We start from the raw sequence: 19,801 nt of genomic DNA, 5'->3' as shown, positions 1-19,801 counted from the left end.
TTGGGTATAACTGGTCTAGAGAAAGCAGGCTAAATCATTAACATCTAGTTTTCTGAGTTTGTAAGTTTGTGTTTATGCAACTCTTTTATTGACAAATCCATCACTTAAATGCTCTTGATTGTCTTGGAAGACAATCTTGAATCTAAAGGAGTAAGGATTCTTCTAATAGGAATTATATCTGATTCATCTCTGTATTCCCCAGGCTCAGCACCGGACTGGTAGCCTATGGAAAGTGCTCAAGAAATGTCTGATGAAGCCAACTGAATTAATGAAAGTTAGGATTATTAAGGATTACACCATAATCTTTCCTCATGGACCATTTATACACTAGGTCTCTGAGGCAGTCCCAGCATGAACATATTTTTTCCAGCTTTATTGAGGTATGACTGACAAATAACAATTGTATATAGTTAAGATGTATAATGTGATGTTTTTATACATGTATACATTGTGAAATGATTACCATAATCAAGCTAGTTAACATAACCATCACCTCACATAGTTACAGTTTTCTTGTTTTGTGGTGAGAATACTTGAGATCTATTCTCTTAGCAAACTTTAAACATACATTCTTATTAACTATAATCTCCCTACTGTACATTAGTTCTCCAGAACTTATTCATCTTATAACAAAGTTTGTACCCTTTGAAATCTTCCAATTTCCCCCACCCCCAGCCCCTGGAAACCACCATTGTACTCTCTGCTTGTGTGAGTTCCACTTGTTTAGATTCCACATATAAGCGACATTGTGTGCTTTTTTGTCTTTCTGTATCCGGTTTATCTCACTTAGCATAATGTCTTCCAGGTTCATCTATATTGTTGTTGCACTTGGCAGATTTTCATTTTTTTTAAAGGCTGACATTAATAGATAATGATATTCCATTATCTATATCTATATCTACTTATTATCTATCTATCTATCTATCTATCTATCTAACTCTCATCACATTTTCTCCATTCATTTGAGTGTGGACCTTTTCTTACCATCAGGCATCAGTTCCAGCACCATCACTGGGTAGGCATAGTTAGTACAACCGACTTCAATGCCACAATGTTTCACACATTCAGAAGGTACAACACAGGCCACCTTCTCTGAGGGGGGAATTCAGATAAGTGGGTTCAGTGAGTGGGGCCCAAACAGGTAAGATCTATAACCATTTGACATAGAGACAAGTTGTAAGATTATAAGTAAGAGGAGAGACATTTGCTTGGAAATTGGAGATTCAACCTTGAACTCCATACCATAGATCTGGTCCCTCTTCATCCAGAATATGACTTCCTAAGTGTCTCATACGTGTACCTCCCCTTGCACTGACCTAAGGGGCAGGGCTCCTCTTTGGGATGTGGCCCAGCTATTGCATTAGAGCAATTAGGGGGAGCTGATTCCATCTTCCAGAAAAGCTGCAAGAACATAAATTCTCCCAGAGGCACAGAACTCCAGATGAAACAATCACAACAGCCACAACAACAAAATGGAAATTAGTTTTGTGTCTAGTCATTTAGTTCAGTGTTTTCTACCTACAGCTAAGAAGTGTCATTTGTGATCATTATTGGGGTGATTGCTCATGTGGGATGAGGCCTCCCTTCACTGTGGCAGTTGTACAATACCTTGTTGATTTTTTTTTACTTAAACAATATTATGACAACAGATAGCAAAAAATGATTTAAAAAATCCCATAGAATACTGACACCTTAACACATTAGCTTCTTTTAGTTTTTTTATTCCTTTCTAATCTTTTTCCAGAGAGAAATGTCTTTTTGAATAACTATGGCAATTGTTGAGATAATATTTTGTAGTCTGCTTTTTACCCTTAAACATAATAACTTCAGCATTTGACCAAAATTTGAGAAAGTCTTCAGTCCTTACGTGTAATTTTCCATAAAGGGGGTATTTAATAATTTCTTTGGCCATTCCTTATTAGTTGGATATATATGTGTCAAATATGCCAAATTTTCCTGCTTCTGACATTCTGCAAAATCTGTTCTCTTCACCTGGATTTGTGTTTTAACTTCCGTACATAATGGGTTTTCTAGCTTATCAAGGTTTTAATACATATTAAAACCAGTATTTAGAATTCAAGCATACAAGAAAGAGGATTTATGAATCAATGGCTTGCCTGTGTATAGGATGCGGCTGATCATTCCTGGCATTACCATGAGGAACATAGGCAGCAGCTTCAGGTACCCACACATGATGCAGGCAGCTTTCACATGAGACATGTTCTTGCCTGATAGGCAGCGCTGCACAATAACCTGCCAGAAGAACATGACATAGTCATGAAGCAACTAGAGGATGATCCAAAGAAGGGGAGTGCCTCTTTTCAAGGATTAATGTTACAATAAGATATGGGATCATGAGTAGTGGAAAATAATCAGCTTCAGAGTAAAATAAGAACTCTAATCCCTGCTCCTCTTACATGAGTATTTGACTTTGTGAGACTCAGCTTTCTCATCTTTAAGAGGGTTATCTCTGGTAGGATATTCTGAATATTTGGTATAATGTTTGTAAGACTCTTGGTACATAGAAGTCAATACCCATCACTACTATCAAAATGTTTGCAGCTCCTAGGCTGCATTGCAACAATGACCATGTACTTGTCCAGGTACAAAGCTGTCACTACTGATCTTTGCCACAAGTTGTGTGTTTAAGTTGTGCATTTAATGTTGTAGGCACCAAATAAGCCACATACTCATCAGTATCTCTCTACTGTTAGGGATCAACTGTCCATTTGGAAAATCAAGCCCATTGCCATAGAAACAACAGAGTCAGGCAGCCATCAGAAGAGAACCTTGAGACATTCATCTCTAGATATGAATCAGTTATGAATAAAATATTGTGGTCCTGGGAAATTCAATGCATATAATCTCATAATTTCCACTTAAGTTGTGTAATCTCTTGACTAAGAATTTTCTAGAAAAACAGGATTTCTACCCATAATGCCATTGCTTCTTAACATTTTTCTTCTCAAGGAATGTCAGGAAATGGCGATGACTTTTTCTGCTTACTTTTCTTTGGAGAGACAAATCTATTAGGGATAGCAACAATGTCACTCAGTGCTGGGGGAGCAGGTGCTATCCTTAGACAGAAAGCTTGAAGCAGAAAGTTGGAGGGACAATACAAATTATATGTAAAACAGGGGATTCCTGTCAGAAAATAAGCAGGGTCCGGGTATCAGATCTAAGGGTTAATATGAGGCCACCTAAATATAGGAGATAAGTCATGTGGTCAGTGGCAAAATATAAACAATAAAGATTTTTGCACAAATCAGTGAAAGAGTACATTCTTTGGGAGACATGTTGATAAAATCAGTTTATTATATAGAGAAAAAGAAAAATTATCTCACACTGATACAAGTGACCATTGATCCAAGATAGTCCATTTTGGACCATTGATTCCAAAATGTGAAATTTTAAGTTTGACTTGACAGAGACTATTTGGGGTGAAGAAAACTTCAAAACAGAAAACAAAACAAACTTACATGCTATAAAAAGGAACATACAGAAAACCAAGAATAAGATCTTGAGGGTCATAAATACAAAGGCAGAAAAACTGAAGGATAATATTGAGGTAATCTCCTAGAAAATAGAGCAAAAAGACCAAGATATGGTAGATGTGGAGGAAAGATAAGAACACTAGAAAACCAGTTGAGGAAGACCAACACCCAAAGTGGAAGTTCTCCAAAGGAAAACAAAATGCAAGAAATCAAAGAATTCCATCAATTCATTAAAGACATCCATTACTATATTAAACTTGTTCACAGTAGCCCATCACAGTGAACAAAAAAAGACCTACACACAATAACACATTGTATGAAATTTCAGAACACTGAGGACAAAGGCAAGATAAACTTCCAGAGAGAAAAGACACGTTACATCCAAAGGATCAAGAATAACTTCAGGCTTTTCAACAGCAATGGTGGAAGTCAAAAGATGGTAATTTATGGCTGGAAAATTATTTAAAGCCTAGAAATGTGTACATGGCCAGAGGATCAATTTGGGAAAAGTTGGAGTGAAGACATCTTCAAACATGAAGACAAATTCACAATAGATGTATCTCCTGTGTTTCTCAGGAACTTACTGGAGAATTCAATTGCCCTGAAAGAAGTAAACCAAGAAAGAAGATGATGTGGGATACTTGAAATAAGATATATAATCCAAGGATGAGCCAAAGAGAACCCCAAATATGGTAGTAAAGGGGGTCCTGGATTAGGATGGGCACTAGGCACAGAGAACAACCCAGCAGTTTGTGAGAGGCCAAAGGTTTTAAGAGAAAATGAGATAAAGAGTTGGTAGGATATTTGATGTGTTTGCAAGTACACATCAAGGAGATTTAGGAAATCTGCAGAGAGCTTGGTGTTTAATGAGTAATAATTACCAAGAAAATTTAAAACACAAAAAATAAGACTTATTTATTCTAGAGAAAAGAAAAAGCTAAAGAAAAATCAGAGAATATCATGTGGCTTAGCTGTGGATTATATTTATGTAGTCACAAAAATGGTAGCACTGAATGCTGATCTCACCAAAATTGTGAATTAGTTTTACTGGAAGATGGAGGATTGAAGATAAAAAATTGAAAGAGCTAGGGGCGCCTGGGTGGCTCAGTTAAGCATCTGACTTCGGCTCAGATCATGACCTCACAGTTTGTGAATTTGAGCCCCGCGTTGGGCTCTGTGCTGACAGCTCATAGCCTGCAGCCTGCTTTGGATTTTGTGTCTCCCTCTCTCTCTGCCCTTTCCCTGCTCACACTCTGTCTGTGTCTCTCTCTCAAAAATAAATAATAAAAACATTAAAAAAAAAAAGAAAAAAAAAAAGAAAAGAAAGAGCTAAACCTTCATCTTTCATTATTGGAAGCCAGTGTAAAAATCCTAAAACTGGAAAACCAAAAGGGATCAATAGAAACATTTATTTAAATCACCTGGGGAACAAATTTACAAGCAAATTCTGATTCAGTGGGTCTGGGTAGCATCTGAGAACAGTTATTTCTAATGAGCTTCAAGGTGACATTCACTCCAATGGTACACAGGCCATGCATTGAGTACAAGGATTTAGAGAAGAAACATACATACCAAAATACCTAACTGAAGGAGTCAATAATGTTTGCTTTTGAGAGTCAAGAAATGAGTAGAGAGCAGGACACCAGACAACTATTTATCATAACAAGACTTGTAGAAGTGTTTGACTCTTTAAATGATGTGTGTTTGTGCATGTGTATGTGTATATATGTGTACAAAATAGAAACTAGATGCTTTTCTATGAGGAGAAAAAGAACAACATAAACATATTTGCACACCACACACATACTTCACCTGATCTGTGCACCAGTACCACACAGCAACAATGGTCATTCCAAATATCATTCCTGGCCATGGAATATCTCCAGTGACAGCATCTCGGAAGATGTGAAAGGAGTCAGCCTGAGGAGTGTAGCACTTGGGATTGATTGTCAGGTTGTCCCCCTCAACTATGGATGGGATGGCATTCATGTACTTCTCTGTAAAACTCTCATAGCCTCCCACTTTAGCAAATGCTGCAAAGGTATTGGATAAAATGAAATGTTATACACAAATCTAAGACATCTGTTGTTCATAATTATTCCTTTGTGGTGGAAGTGTCCAATCATCTCCAATCAGCCTGGTCAAATCCTTAGTGTTCTCAGAGGACTCATGTCTTTCTAATACCACTGGCATTGGTAATGCTATCATGCTTTCACAATGTACAGGAAGCAAATCACCCTTTAACTTTTCTTCTTATTGAAAATTTTCCTCTTCTCTTGAAAATTTTTAGTGTCTATACTTATGGTAAAAATAAAAATTGTTATCCAACAGACTGATATTGATATCTCACAACCATCTAGAAAAGAGATAAAACATGAAGATGAGGTAACAGAGTGAGCCTAACAATTAGCCATCAGAAAGCCCCTACTCCTCTGAATGGACCAGAAGTAATGGTCTCTGTTCCTGATACAAAGTCTGGCTGTTTTGACTTTATGCACAGTCTGTTTTTTGGTGCAATACTGACTGTATTCTTTCTATGTTACAACAAAAAATGGGAAGATAAGGAGCAGAAATTAGAGGCAGCAGTTTATGTATGGTGAGGTGAAATGGTGAGGCTCAGCCTCCGGGGGGTGGGGGTGGGGCTGGAAAGGCAAGGCAGGTGTAGAAAAGAACGATAATGAGAATGTATGGGTGGCTCAGTCAGTTAAGTGTCTGACTCTTGATTTCGGCTAAGGTCATGATCTCATGGTTTGTGGGATCGGGCTCCACATCAGGCTCTGCATTGGCAGTGTGGAGCCTGCTTGGGATTCTCTCTCTGCACTTTCTCTTTCAGAATAAATTAATTAATTAATTAACTAAAAAAAAGAACCATAATGGATGGAAACCTTAGAAAGAAGAAGGATGAGCCCAGGCTTCTCAGCCCACTTAGTATAGTTTCAAATAGTGCAAAATTCATCTGAGTATCATATATCTGTAGAGTTGAGGTTGACATTATTTTACTTTTTCATTACTTATTTCATTTAGCATCAACAATGTTTGCATGTGCCAAACATTGTGATGGGATTATATGCAAAATGAATGTACAAGGCAGGATCTCAATACAAAGGAGGATACAGACAATACAAGGAAATTGTTCTGTTAAGGGGAATATTGTTTGTGACAACAATACATGAAGAATGCTAGAAGATGAGAGATTCCATCCTAAGGATGGGAGAAGGCTTAGAGAGGTTGATGCCAGAGGTCCATCACCAAAGCCAGACACCAAAGAACCATAAATAAGAATATCAAAGAAGTCCTGGTTAACTAAATAGAAAGTTTGTAAAGAATTGGTCCTAGCAATGGCCTCTGGAGCAGCACTTTCAGTAATGATAGAACTTTCGGTAATGATAGAATTCTATATATTCTATATCTGTGCTGTCAAATATGAAAATTACTAGCTATATATAGAGCACTTGAAATATGGCTAGGCAAATCAGAAACTGAATTTTACATTTTGATTAATTTATTTTTTATTGTTTTTGAATTTAGTCATATGTGACCAATCGCATTCATTTTGTGTCAAAATCATCAACTCTTTTTGTGCATTTGTTGTCTTTGCAGTTCTGTCAGTTTTTGCTTCATATTATCTCCAAGCCCTGTGATTAGGGTTCATGAATATTCACAACTGTATTCAGTGCAGCTTGAGTGGATGGAATATGGTGGCTGCAGGACAGAGGAGAGATGAAAAGACACTTATTTTAATCTTATATCCTTTTTACTGTATGCATGGATTTCCTGTCCAAAGTTAAATAAGTAGCATAATAAAAGAAAACAAAAATAGGCAAGCTATAAGTTAAATTCATCAGTAGTGCTTGCTGCATGACTTAAGAGAAATATACAAACTGTGTTTGTATATTCTAACAATAGAGGGATAACATTAATAATTTCCATCTGAAACAGTCACAGTGAAGTTAATAGTCAGTTGTCTTAAACTGTTCTTACTATTTAATACTTATTTTTATGAAGATTCTACATAATGGTTTATGTGCATTGAATCCAGTGCACCAATAGTTGTGTAAAATTATCAACCCAGTGACACTGATTTTGTCTATTTCAAACACAAACATATTAAGATTAAAACTGAGGAATAATTTTTTAAAGAAAGTAAAGTTCTTCCCCCCTCATTTTCTTATGCTGAGATAGTACAGCAAGAAGTTAGGCAGATGCTTCAATGATGTATTATATGTATGTCGAAAAGTGTGACCAGGTAGAACAGGGAGGCAGTAGTAAAGAGCGACTGAACAGACACAAATCTCATGATTTCCAGCCCCAGGGAACTGCTCCCACTGTCATCACTTACCATACCCCATGAGAATAAAGGAACCGATCAGCATGATGATGGTCTGGAGGGTGTCTGTGTAAATAACTGAGGCCAAGCCCCCTGTGTAGAGAAAGAAAAGAATCAGGATATTTTTTCCCTGTACTCTCATCTCTTTGCCTTCACTTTTAGGTTTTCCTCAAACCAAACTCTAGAAACTCAGCAAAGAATATATGAAAAGTTCTTGACTGGGCCGCAAGCTCCTCTTGGCATCATTATCTCCTTAGTATTTATGTGTCACATTAACCCTCTTGTCTCCCTTATCTTGCCTTGACTCAAAGTTTCTATGAATTATACTGGAATTTCACCCTTATGTGAGTTTTTGAATACCAAATAGCAGAAAAGGCAAAACTTTTGGAACCAGAGTATATTATGCTAAGTGAAATAAGTTAGTCAAAAACAAATACCATATGATTTTGCTCATAATTAAAAAGCAAAACAGATGAACATAGTGGAGGGAAGGAAAAATGAAATAATATATAAACAGAGAGGGAGGCAAACCGTAAGAGACTCTTAAATATAGAGAACAAACTGAGGTTGCTGGAGGTGAGTTGAGTGGGGGGATGGGCTAAACTGGCGATTGGCATTAAGGAGGGCACTTGCTGGGATGAGCACTGGGTGTTATATGTTATAAGTGATGAATCACTAAATTCTATTCCTAAAACCATTATTACAATATATACTAACTAACTTGAATTGAAAAAAAAAAATTAAAAGAAAGAAAAGGCAATACTTCATTATCATGAAAGTTTTTCCTTTAACTACCTCTCAATTCACTCCATTTAGCACAGTATACTAGTTCTCAAAAAATAGGGCAAAGCAATTTTTGCTCTAGTATTGGAACATATCATTGTTTCATAAGTTGAATGCCAGATATAGCTGTTGACTTGTGTTTTGCTCAAGTGTTATGCAAACAGCAACTTCTTTTTCAACTCTAGACTTGCTAGACTCTCAGCCAACAAGCTATTTCCTTCTAAGAGTATCATGGGAAAACAAGGCTGATCGTAGATAGAAGACTTATGTCTTCATCTTTCATTTATTTTGAAACATATGCTATATGTATGAAAATTGCTCTAGAACTATCTTGATTGTCCCAGCTGTTATTTTTCTTTATTTTGTCCAACTAAACTTGTATAGTTTCATTTTCATAAGTTAGTAAGTGTTGGATGCTAGGCCCATGAGAGCCTGCTTGGACCATTGCCACATACTTTATCCCAACAACCAACTCACTGCTCCAGTTCTTCTCTCCTGATTCTGCCTTTCAGAGCCCAGGCATCCTGTACTTATTTGGGCGCTACCTTGGATTTGTCAATCCCATGTCTGAGCTGCTATTTCATTTTGACTTTCCATGTGTATGCTATGCTGGATTCCAAATGGCAATCTGGGCCCTAAACAAAAAGCTGAGACAAATCATCATTTCCCCACTGTACCTACCACATCATTACCTTCGGTCAAGGTGCTTACACCTAATAGTGAGGATTTTTTTTTTGAAATGGAAATGTTCTGGATATGCAGAGTCAAATGCTTCCTTCTCAGTTTAGTAATTAACTTTTAAAAATTTTAATTCCAATATAGTTAACTTATGGTGTTATATTAGTTTCAGTTGTACAACATAGGATTCAATAATTCCATACATCACCCATTGCTCATCACAATGAGTGCACTCCTTAAGCCCCACCACCTATTTCACCCATTCCCAACACACCTCCCTTCTGATAACTATCACTTTGTTCTCTATAGTTAAGAGGCTGTTTCTTAGTTTGTCTCTCTCTCTCTTTTCTTTTCCTTTGCTCATTTGTTTTGTTTCTTAAATTCCACATATGAGTGAAATAATATGGTATTTGTCTTTTCTGACTAATTTATTTCACTTAGCATTATACTCCTTAGCTCCATCCGTGTTGCTGCAAATGGCAAGGTTTCATTCTTTTTTATGGCTGAATAATATTCCATGGTGTGTGTGTGTGTGTGTGTGTGTGTGTGTGTGTGTGTGTGTGTATCAACATAATCTTTATCCATTTATCTATCAAAGGACACTTGGGCTGCTACCATAATTTGGCTATTGTAAATAACGCTGCTATAAACATATGGGTGCATGTATCCCTCCAAATTAGTTTTTGTTTTTTGTTTTTTGTCTTTTTTTGAGTAAATACCCAGTGTGATTACTGGATCATAGGGTAGTTCTATTTTTAACTTTTTGAGTAAACCCCATACTGCTTTCCAGTGGTTGCACCAGTTTGCATTACCACAAACAGTGCACAAGGGTTCCTTTTTCTTTACATCCTTGCCAAAACTTGCTTCTTGTGTTGTTGATTTTAGCCATTCTGACAGGTGTGAGGTGAATCTCATTGTAATTTTGATTTGAATTTTCCTGATAGTGAGTGATGGTGAACATCTTTTCATGTGTCTGTTGGCCATCTGTACGTCTTCTTTGGAGAAATGTCTGTTCATGTCTTCTGCCCATTTTTTAACTGGATTATTTTTTATTTATTTATTTTTTTTGGTGTTGAGTTGGATAAATTCTTTATATATGTTGGATACTAACCCTTTATAGAATATATCATTTACAGATATTTTTTTTCCCAGTTGGTAGGTTCCCTTTTAGTTTTATTGGTTGTCTCCTTTGCTGTGCAGAAGGTTTTTATTTTGATGAAGTCCCAATAGTTTATTTTTGTTTTTATTTCCACTGCCTCAGGAGACATCTAGAAAGCAGTTGCTATGGCCAATGTCAGAGAAATTACTGCCTATGCTCTCTTTAAGTATTTTTATTGTTTCCAGTCTCACATTTAAGTCTTTCATCCATTTTGATTTGTGTGTGTGTGTGTGTGTGTGTGTGTGTGTGTGTGTGTGGTGTAAGTGGTCCAGTTTCATTCTTCTGTATGTTCACCATCCAGTTTTCCCAACACCATTGGCTGAAGAGACTGTCTTTTTCTCATTGGATATTCTTTCCTGCTTTGTGAAAGATTAAATGATCATATAATTGTGGGTTTATTTCTGGGTTTTCTATTCTGTTCTATTGATCTATGTATTATTGGTGTGCCAGTACCATACTGTCTTGATGACTACAGCCTTGTGATGTAACTTGAAATCCAGAATTGTGATTTCTCCAGCTTTGATTTTTCTTTTTCAAAATTCTTTTGGCTATTTGAGGTCTTTTCAGGTTCCATACAAATTTTAGGATTGTTTGTTCCTGCTCTGTGAAAAATGCTTTTAGTATTTTGATAGAGATTATATTAAATATGTAGATTGCTTTGGGTAGTATAGACATTTTAACAATATTCATCCTTCTGATCCATGAATATGGAATGTCTTTCCATTTCTTTGTGTTGTCTTTCTTTCCTTTCATCAGTGTTTTATAGTTTGCAGAATACAGGTCTTTCACCTCTTTGGCTAGGCTTATTCCTACATATCATATTATTTTTGGTGCAATTGTAAATGGGATTCATTTCTTTTTTCTTTTTTAATTTTTAACATTTACTTATTTTTGAGAGACAGAACATGAATGGGGGAGGGGCAGAGAGAGACACACACACACAGAATCCAAAGCAGGCTCCAGGCTTTGAGCTGTCAGCACAGAGACCGACGGTGGGCTCATACCCAAGAATCGCAAGATCATGACCTGAGCCATAGTCAGATGCTTAACAGATTGAGCCACCCAGTGCCCGTGGGACTCATTTCTTAATTTCTCTTTCTACTGCTTCATTTTTGGTGTATAGAAATACAGATTTTCATACACTTATTTTGTATCCTGTGATTTTACTGAATTCATTTATAAGTTCTAGAAGATTTTTGGTGGAGTCTTTAGGGTTTTTTTTGTGCAGTATCATGTCATTCTGTAAATAGTAAAAGTTTTACTTCTTCTTTATTGATTTGGATGCCTTTTATATCTTTTCAATGTCTGAAGGCTGTGGTTAGGACTTCCAGTACTATGTTGAATAAAAGTGGTGAGAGTGGACATCCTTGTCTTGTTCCTGACCTTGGGGGGAAAGCTCTCACTTTTTCCCCATTGAGTGTGATGTTCGCTGTGGGTTTTTCACATATGGCATTTATTATGTTATAATATGTTCCCTCTAAACCTATTTTGTTGACGGTTTTTCACCAAGAATGGATGTCATACTTTGTAAAATGCTTTTTCTGCATCCATCTACTAAAATGATCACATGGTTTTTATCCTTTCTTTTATTGATGTGATGTTGACTGATTTGCGAATATTGAACCATATTTGCAACCCAGGAATAAATCCCACTTAATCATTGTGAATGATTTTTAAAATATATTTTGTTGGATTCAGTTTACTTGTATTTTGTTGAGGATTTTTGCATTTATGGTTGTTAGAGATATTGGCCTAAAGTTCTGTTTATTTATTATTTATTTATTTATTTATTTATTATTTTTTTTTGGTAATGTCTTTATCTGGTTTTGATGTCAGGATGATACTGGTCTGATAGGATAAACTTGGAAATTTTCCTTCTTCTTTTATTTTTTTGAAATAGTTTGGGAAGAGAATATCCAATGGAAAAAAGACAGTCTCTTTAACAAATGGTGCTGGGAGAACTGGACAGCAACATGCAGAAGGTTGAAACTAGACCACTTTCTCACACCATTCACAAAAATAAACTCAAAATGGATAAAGGACCTGAATGTGAGACAGGAAACCATCAAAACCCTAGAGGAGAAAGCAGGAAAAGACCTCTCTGACCTCAGCCATAGCAATTTCTTACTTGACACATCCCCAAAGGCAAGGGAATTAAAAGCAAAAATGAACGACTGGGACCTTATGAAGATAAAAAGCTTCTGCACAGCAAAGGAAACAACCAACAAAACTAAAAGGCAACCAACGGAATGGGAAAAGATATTTGCAAATGACATATCGGACAAAGGGCTAGTATCCAAAATCTATAAAGAGCTCACCAAACTCCACACCCGAAAAACAAATAACCCAGTGAAGAAATGGGCAGAAAACATGAATAGACACTTCTCTAAAGAAGACATCCGGATGGCCAACAGGCACATGAAAAGATGCTCAACGTCGCTCCTCATCAGGGAAATACAAATCAAAACCACATTCAGATATCACCTCACACCAGTCAGAGTGGCCAAATGAACAAATTAGGAGACTATAGATGCTGGAGAGGATGTGGAGAAATGGGAACCCTCTTGCACTGTTGGTGGGAATGCAAATTGGTGCAGCCTCTCTGGAAAACAGTGTGGAGGTTCCTCAAAAAAGTAAAAATAGACCTACCCTATGACCCAGCAATAGCACTGCTAGGAATTTACCCAAGGGATAGAGGAATACTGATGTATAGGGGCACTTGTACCCCAATGTTTATAGCAGCACTCTCAACAATAGCCAAATTATGGAAAGAGCCTAAATGTCCATCAACTGATGAATGGATAAAGAAATTGTGGTTTATATACACAATGGAGTACTACGTGGCAATGAGAAAGAATGAAATATGGCCCTTTGTAGCAACATGGATGGAACTGGAGAGTGTGATGCTAAGTGAAATAAGCCATACAGAGAAAGACAGATACCATATGGTTTCACTCTTATGTGGATCCTGAGAAACTCAACAGAAACCCATGGGGGAGGGGAAGAAAAAAAAAAGAGGTTAGAGTGGGAGAGAGCCAAAGCATAAGAGACTGTTAAAAACTGAGAACAAACTGAGGGTTGATGGGGGGTGGGAGGGAGCGGAGGGTGGGTGATGGGTATTGAGGAGGGCACCTTTTGGGGTGAGCACTGGGTGTTGTATGGAAACCAATTTGACAATAAACTTCATATATTGAAAAAAAAAGAAATAGTTTGGGAAGAATAGTTATTAACTGTTTTTTAAATGTTTGGTAGATTTTGCCTGTGAAGCCATCTGGTCCTGGACTTTTGTTTGTTGGGAGTTTTTTGATTACTGATTCAATTTTATAACTGGTAATTGGTCTGGTCACATTTTCTATTTCTTTCAGCTTCAGTTTTTGTTGTTTATATGTTTCTAGGAATTTATCCATTTCTTCTAAGTTGTCTAATAAGTAGGCATACAGTTTTTCATAATGTCCTCTTACAATTGTTTGTATTTCTGTGTTGTTGGTTGTTATTTTTCCTCTTTTGTTTTTGTTTTTTTTTTATTTGAATTCTCTCTCTCTCTCTCTCTCTCTCTGATGAGTCTGGCTAGAGGTTGATCTATTTTGTTAATCTTTTCAGAGAACCAGATCCTCGTTTCTTTGAGGTGTTCTATTTTTTTAAATCATTTATTTCTCCTGTAATCTTTATTATCTCCTTCCTTCTGCTGGTTTTGGGTTTTGTTTGTTCTTTTTCTAGGTCATTTAAGTGTAAGGTTAGTTGTTTGAGATTTTTCTTGCTTTGACGTACGCTTATATTTCTATTTACTTCCTTCTTGGGGCTGCTTTTCCTGCATCCCAAAGGTTTTGGACTGTCATTCATTTCCACTTGTTTACATGTATTTTTTTTAAAAAAATTAATGCTTTATTTATATTTGAGAGACAGAGAGACAGAGAGCAAGTGGGGAAGGGGCAGATAGAGAGGGAGACACAGAATCTGAAGCAGGCTCCAGGCTCTGAGCTGTCAACGCAGAGCCCAACCAGTGGCTTGAACCCACGAATTGTGAGATCATAACCTGAGCTGAAGTTGGATGCTTAACTGACTGAGCCACCCAGCCCCTCCTGTATCTTTCTTTCTTTCTTTCTTTCTTTCTTTCTTTCTTTCTTTCCTCTTCTTGATTTCCTAGTTGACCCATTCATTGTTTAGTAGGATGTGGTTTAACCCCCATGTATTTGTGGTCTTTCCAAATATTTTTCTTGTGGTTGACTTCTGGTTTCATAGTGTTGTGGTCAGAAAAGATGCATGGTATTATTTCAATCTTTTTGTATTTGTTGAGGCCTGATTTATGACCTAGCATGTGATCTATTCTGGAGAATTTTCCATGTACACTTGAAAAGAATGTGTATTCTGCTGTTTTAGTTGTTTTAGTTCTGAATATCTGTTAAATTCATTTGGTCCAGTGAATCATTCAAAGTCACAGTTTCCTTATGTTCTTCTGTTTAGATGATCTGTCCATCAATGTAAGTGGGGTGTTAAAGTCTCCTACAATTATTGTATTACAATGGGTTAATTTAGTTCCTTTATGTTTGTTTTTAACTGTTTTTTTTTTAAAGTTTTTTTTTAACGTTTATTTATTTTTGAGACAGAGAGAGACAGAGCATGAACAGGGGAGGGGCAGAGAGAGAGGGAGACACAGAATCAGAAGCAGGCTCCAGGCTCTGAGCCATCAGCCCAGAGCCCGATGCTGGGCTCGAACTCATGGACCGCGAGATCATGACCTGAGCTGAAGTTGGACGCTTAACCGACTGAGTCACCCAGGCGCCCCTGTTTTTAACTGTTTTATATGTTTGGACACTTCTATGTTGGGTGCACAAATATTTACAATTATTATATCTTCTTGTTGGATTGTGTCCTTTATTATTATATAGTGTCCTTTTTTGCTTCTTTTTACAGTCTTTGTTTTAAGGTCTATTTTACCCAATATAAGTATTGCTACTCTGGCTTTCTTTTGATATCCATTTTCATGATAAATATTTCTTTAGTTCCTCACTTTCAATATGCATGTGTCTTTAGGTCTGAAATGAGTTTTTGCAGGCAGCATATAGATGAGTCTTGTTTTTTAAGCTGATTCTGTCACTCTATAATACTGAGGATTCTGTTTGCTTTGCTCTAGTTGTGCTTCTGGGCCTGTGCCTGACTCTCATAGTGGGAATAAAGGGATAGCCATAACCTTGGTGGTAACACTGAGGTTGTTAATTGCAGGTTGGTGTGAGATCAGCAGACGACAGCATGACTGAGCTAAACTGGCAGCAAACTCACCAGTGATCGTGTAAATAGCAGTTATAGCCAAGAGGATGAAGATTGCCAGGTAAAGGTCCAATCCCAAGGCCAGCTTGATGAATATGGCTCCAGAAAATATGTCTGACTAAAAAGGGAATAGTTAGGATGGGAAAGAAACATGCACCACATCATTTAGCTCTTTAGTGATGATTTCCCACTAATATTTGCTGTATCTATACATGACATCTCTGCAATACAATTATGAACTCCTTGGAAGCCAGATCTAATCCTCAGGGGATTAATTATTGGACTGATCATAGATAGAAACAATGGGTGAGTGAACAGAAAGTAAGAAATGTCTATGCTATAGCTTGTATAGACTACTCTTTCATGATTGTCAGCAGAGAAACAATGATTAAAAGTAGAGTAGTATGAGACAGTAAAGCAATGGTTTCTGTTAAGGAGGAAGATACTTGAGCACACTTAGGTTAGTAGAAAATAACAGGAAAATATGATAGAGGGGGTAATTATGAAGCAAATGCCAGAAACATTGAGAAGAGATGGGATCAAGAATAGGCATAGGGTCTGGGGCGCCTGGGTGGCGCAGTCGGTTAAGCGTCCGACTTCAGCCAGGTCACCATCTCGCGGTCCGTGAGTTCGAGCCCCGCGTCGGGCTCTGGGCTGATGGCTCGGAGCCTGGAGCCTGTTTCCGATTCTGTGTCTCCCTCTCTCTCTGCCCCTCCCCCGTTCATGCTCTGTCTCTCTCTGTCCCAAAAATAAATAAAAAACGTTGAAAAAAAATTAAAAAAAAAAAAAAAAGAATAGGCATAGGGTCAAGTGTTAGCCTTTTACAAAAAGGAAGACTCTTCATCTTCAGACTGGTGTAAAGAAGGAAAGAATGAGGCAAATGTAGACTTTTTAAGTGGGGGATGAGTGGTTCATGCTTAAATTTTCTAGATAAAAAGGGAGATGAGATGTTTTGATAAGAGGCAGAGGACTAGTAGCTAAAAAAGGTTGTGGATCATTTAGGACAGTTATTGAGAGCACCAGAGAAAAATCATAAAGAAATACAATAAAAGGATTATTGGTTGAGGTTTAGAGGCCAGGAAAGGGTCTTACAGAGAGACCTTAAGATGTAAGATCATGTGCACCCTGCACTACCTGGATCCCTGTGTCCCAAAGTGTGCTTTCCAGCCTCCTGGATCTTCAACACAAACTTGTGCTAGCCCCACTTGGATCTGCCCCTTCAACTCTGATCCTCCCAGATTCCATATCAAAACCTCCAAACCAAACCAAAACCCTAGAAACATCACATAAGCATGTTAGTTAGAAACACAGGAGTAAAATCCCTGGGTGCATGCAGAGTAAGTGGGAAGCTGGATTAAACCAGGTTTGGAGTTTTTCTAGGGGAGTTCAATGAAAGGAAAGACATGCAAAGAAATTGAGGCTATGTGCCAAAGAGTGATTATAAGGATGGAATTGAAGAAAAAGGAAAGCATGAGTGAGGTGAGAGAAAGGATATCAGGATTCAGAATTAGAAGAATTAGAGGTAGGTTTCTTTGTAGAACATGAATTTGGAAGTGGTGTCACAGTATATGGTTAACTTTCCCCCCTAATATTTGAAATAAAACCTAATGTTTTATCATCCCAGTAGCTATTTGTATGGGTGAAAAGCCTATTCTTGAACCTAACGCTGAGTTACAAACCCAAAGTACTTTCTGCAACTTTATCACTGGGTTTACAAGGAGTTCAACCACTATGTAAATTGAAGCAAGATTTAACTTTTTATAAATCGGATATTTGCAAAGAAATTATTTACCATTTTAGAATAGATATCACCTACTGAGATGTCACTCATTGCATTTCAATTGCCATAAAACACACCTGCATTTGTCTGCATTTATAGCTGTCATGTTCATACAGATTTACATAGTGGGGAGTTATTCAACCACAGCATTAGGGCTTGTATATTCATGCTGAATCATTTACATATGAAAACACATATTATCATATTATGAGTTTCTTGACTTTCTTCTCTCTTATATAGTACAATGAAAGCATTAAATTAATATTTACAAAATGATATATAAACATATTACCAATGATTTTTTTATGGTGGCAAGATAAATAACATAAAACTTGCCATTTTTGCATGTCCAATTCAATGGAATTAATTACATTTACAATGATCATAAAATATTTCTCGTGAAAGGAAGGCATTTAATGCTACAGGATTTTCTTTTGCTGTTAAAAGATATTATTAAGACAATTGTCATATCTGAATAAAGTCTGTAGGTTATATATGTTTGTATCAAGATTAAGTTCCTGATCTTAAAAATTTGCAGTGTGGTTTTCTAAAAGAATATCAGTGTGTGTAAGGCATTCAGACTGAAATATTTAGGGATCAAGATGCACGAGGTCTGCTATGATTCTCAGTATAGGCATTAGTGGAGGTTGAGAACCAGTGAATAAAATGATCTCTTTCAAACCTGATGCAGGGGAGACTGAAAGTTACCCTGTTTTAACTCCTCATAATGAGCTGTTTAATGAATAACTAGGACAGACTCTGCTATCAAAGTGTAATAATACACAAAAGGTCATGTCTAAGATTAATTACTATTAATATCACTTGAAACATAGCCTCGTAGGTAAGAATGGACTGCTGCCACTGTGTCTTTCCAGCTAAGTTACACACATGTTCTTTGCCTTTCCTGCTCCTCCATCCAGCTCCCCAAGAATCCATCCCTTCCCTGCCACTAGGAACCTTCCACTTCAGGAGATTGTATTCCTCAGGGTCCCATTTTGCTCCAGCACCTTGTTCACATTCTTTAGGATGTGAAAGCTGTACATGTCAGAGCCAGAGGAAAAACGGGAGATCACTGAATCCCACCCACTTGTGGAATATATAGGCTTCTCTGCTTTGCTTGGCCTCTCCTAAGTTTCTTATCTTGAGGACTTGTTTGAGCACCCCCCGCCCCACCATGCCTCTATTTCCACCCAGCAGGGACCACTCCATTTCCTGGGTGTCCCTAGAATGTCTCCTATGCTTGTCCACACAGTCTGTTCCAGTTCACATCTTAATATATTTTCATATACCGTCATAAAGTGCTAATGATTTCATGTGTATAATTCTTATATTCTTTTTTTTTAAAGTAGGCTTCACACCCAGTGCAGAGCCCAATATGGTCTGAACTTACAACCCTGAGATCAATACATGAGCTGAGATAAAAAGTCAGACACTTAACTGATTGAGCCATCCAGGTGTCCCTATAATTCTTATATTCTTAACCATATAGTGAACTCCTAGTGCATAAGAATCTTTATTACCTCTAGTACAGATACTCAATAATATACAGTGAGTGCTGGAAAATGCTCACGTTGTATTAAGAAGCTTATGACATCTAATCAGAGCAACTGGTTTATTTACAAGAATGACTCAACAGAAAAACAAAAATGCACTTCAGCTTCTTCTTTCATGAACTGCCTAGACTATAAACTTGGAGAAAATTATTTCGTTAGTCACCAATACATGAGGATCAAATGTTACTCTTTGTTTTCTACATGTATTGCTGACTCTTCAAATTTCTTTCTTTTCTCCTCAATGATTATCTCCAAGGAATTTAACTTTCCAACAACTTTAGAAATCTTCTGACATTTATTTGTGACATCTGTGCTATAGGGACAGTCTTAGATAAAATAGAGTAAATTTAAGAAGTCATTATAATAATACAAAGCACTTTCCTTCTGGTTCATGTGCCAGGTAATCAATGAAATGAAAATATAAATATAAATCTTTCCAACAAAGAAAATAAAGAGGTTATTGTATATAGAAAGGCAGGGGACTAGAGAATCCTCCTCCTTTCTACTACTTAATAACTGTGTTACTTGAATGAAACATTTTGTTCCTCCTGTACATTGTTTTTTCATATCCTTAATGAAAAGGTGGTTTATACTCTGGAGTCTCTCATGACTTGTAACTGAATTTAGGGTTTCTAAAACTCCTTAGTAGAAAGGCCCTAGCTAGTTTAAGATATCCATATGGCTAGACCTATCAGGGCAATCGATAGTCTATACACTCATTTCTCTGATTCTAGTATTCTAACCTCACCAAGGTAATTGCAA

The 19,801-nt window shown here is 37.0% G+C and overlaps 1 protein-coding gene across 1 annotated transcript in view; it reads right to left on the bottom strand.

Moving 5' to 3' along the window:
- The window catches only part of LOC132665531 (solute carrier family 5 member 4), a 45,865-nt gene that overhangs the window by 18,946 nt on the left and 7,118 nt on the right, over positions 1-19,801 (bottom strand). The window contains exons 6-10 of the mRNA XM_078435649.2: positions 15,719-15,824; positions 7,834-7,914; positions 5,307-5,527; positions 2,118-2,253; positions 985-1,092 (exon numbers count right to left, since the gene is read on the bottom strand). Of these exons, the coding sequence (XP_078291775.1) occupies positions 985-1,092; positions 2,118-2,253; positions 5,307-5,527; positions 7,834-7,914; positions 15,719-15,824 (652 nt within the window). The remainder of the gene's footprint in view (positions 1-984; positions 1,093-2,117; positions 2,254-5,306; positions 5,528-7,833; positions 7,915-15,718; positions 15,825-19,801) is intronic.

This window comes from Panthera onca, chromosome D3 (assembly GCF_046562875.1).
Source record: "Panthera onca isolate mPanOnc1 chromosome D3, mPanOnc1 haplotype 2, whole genome shotgun sequence".
NCBI lineage: Eukaryota > Metazoa > Chordata > Mammalia > Carnivora > Felidae > Panthera > Panthera onca.
The sequence above is the reverse complement of the archived record's forward strand: the minus strand, read 5'-3'. Positions and strand labels throughout refer to the sequence as shown.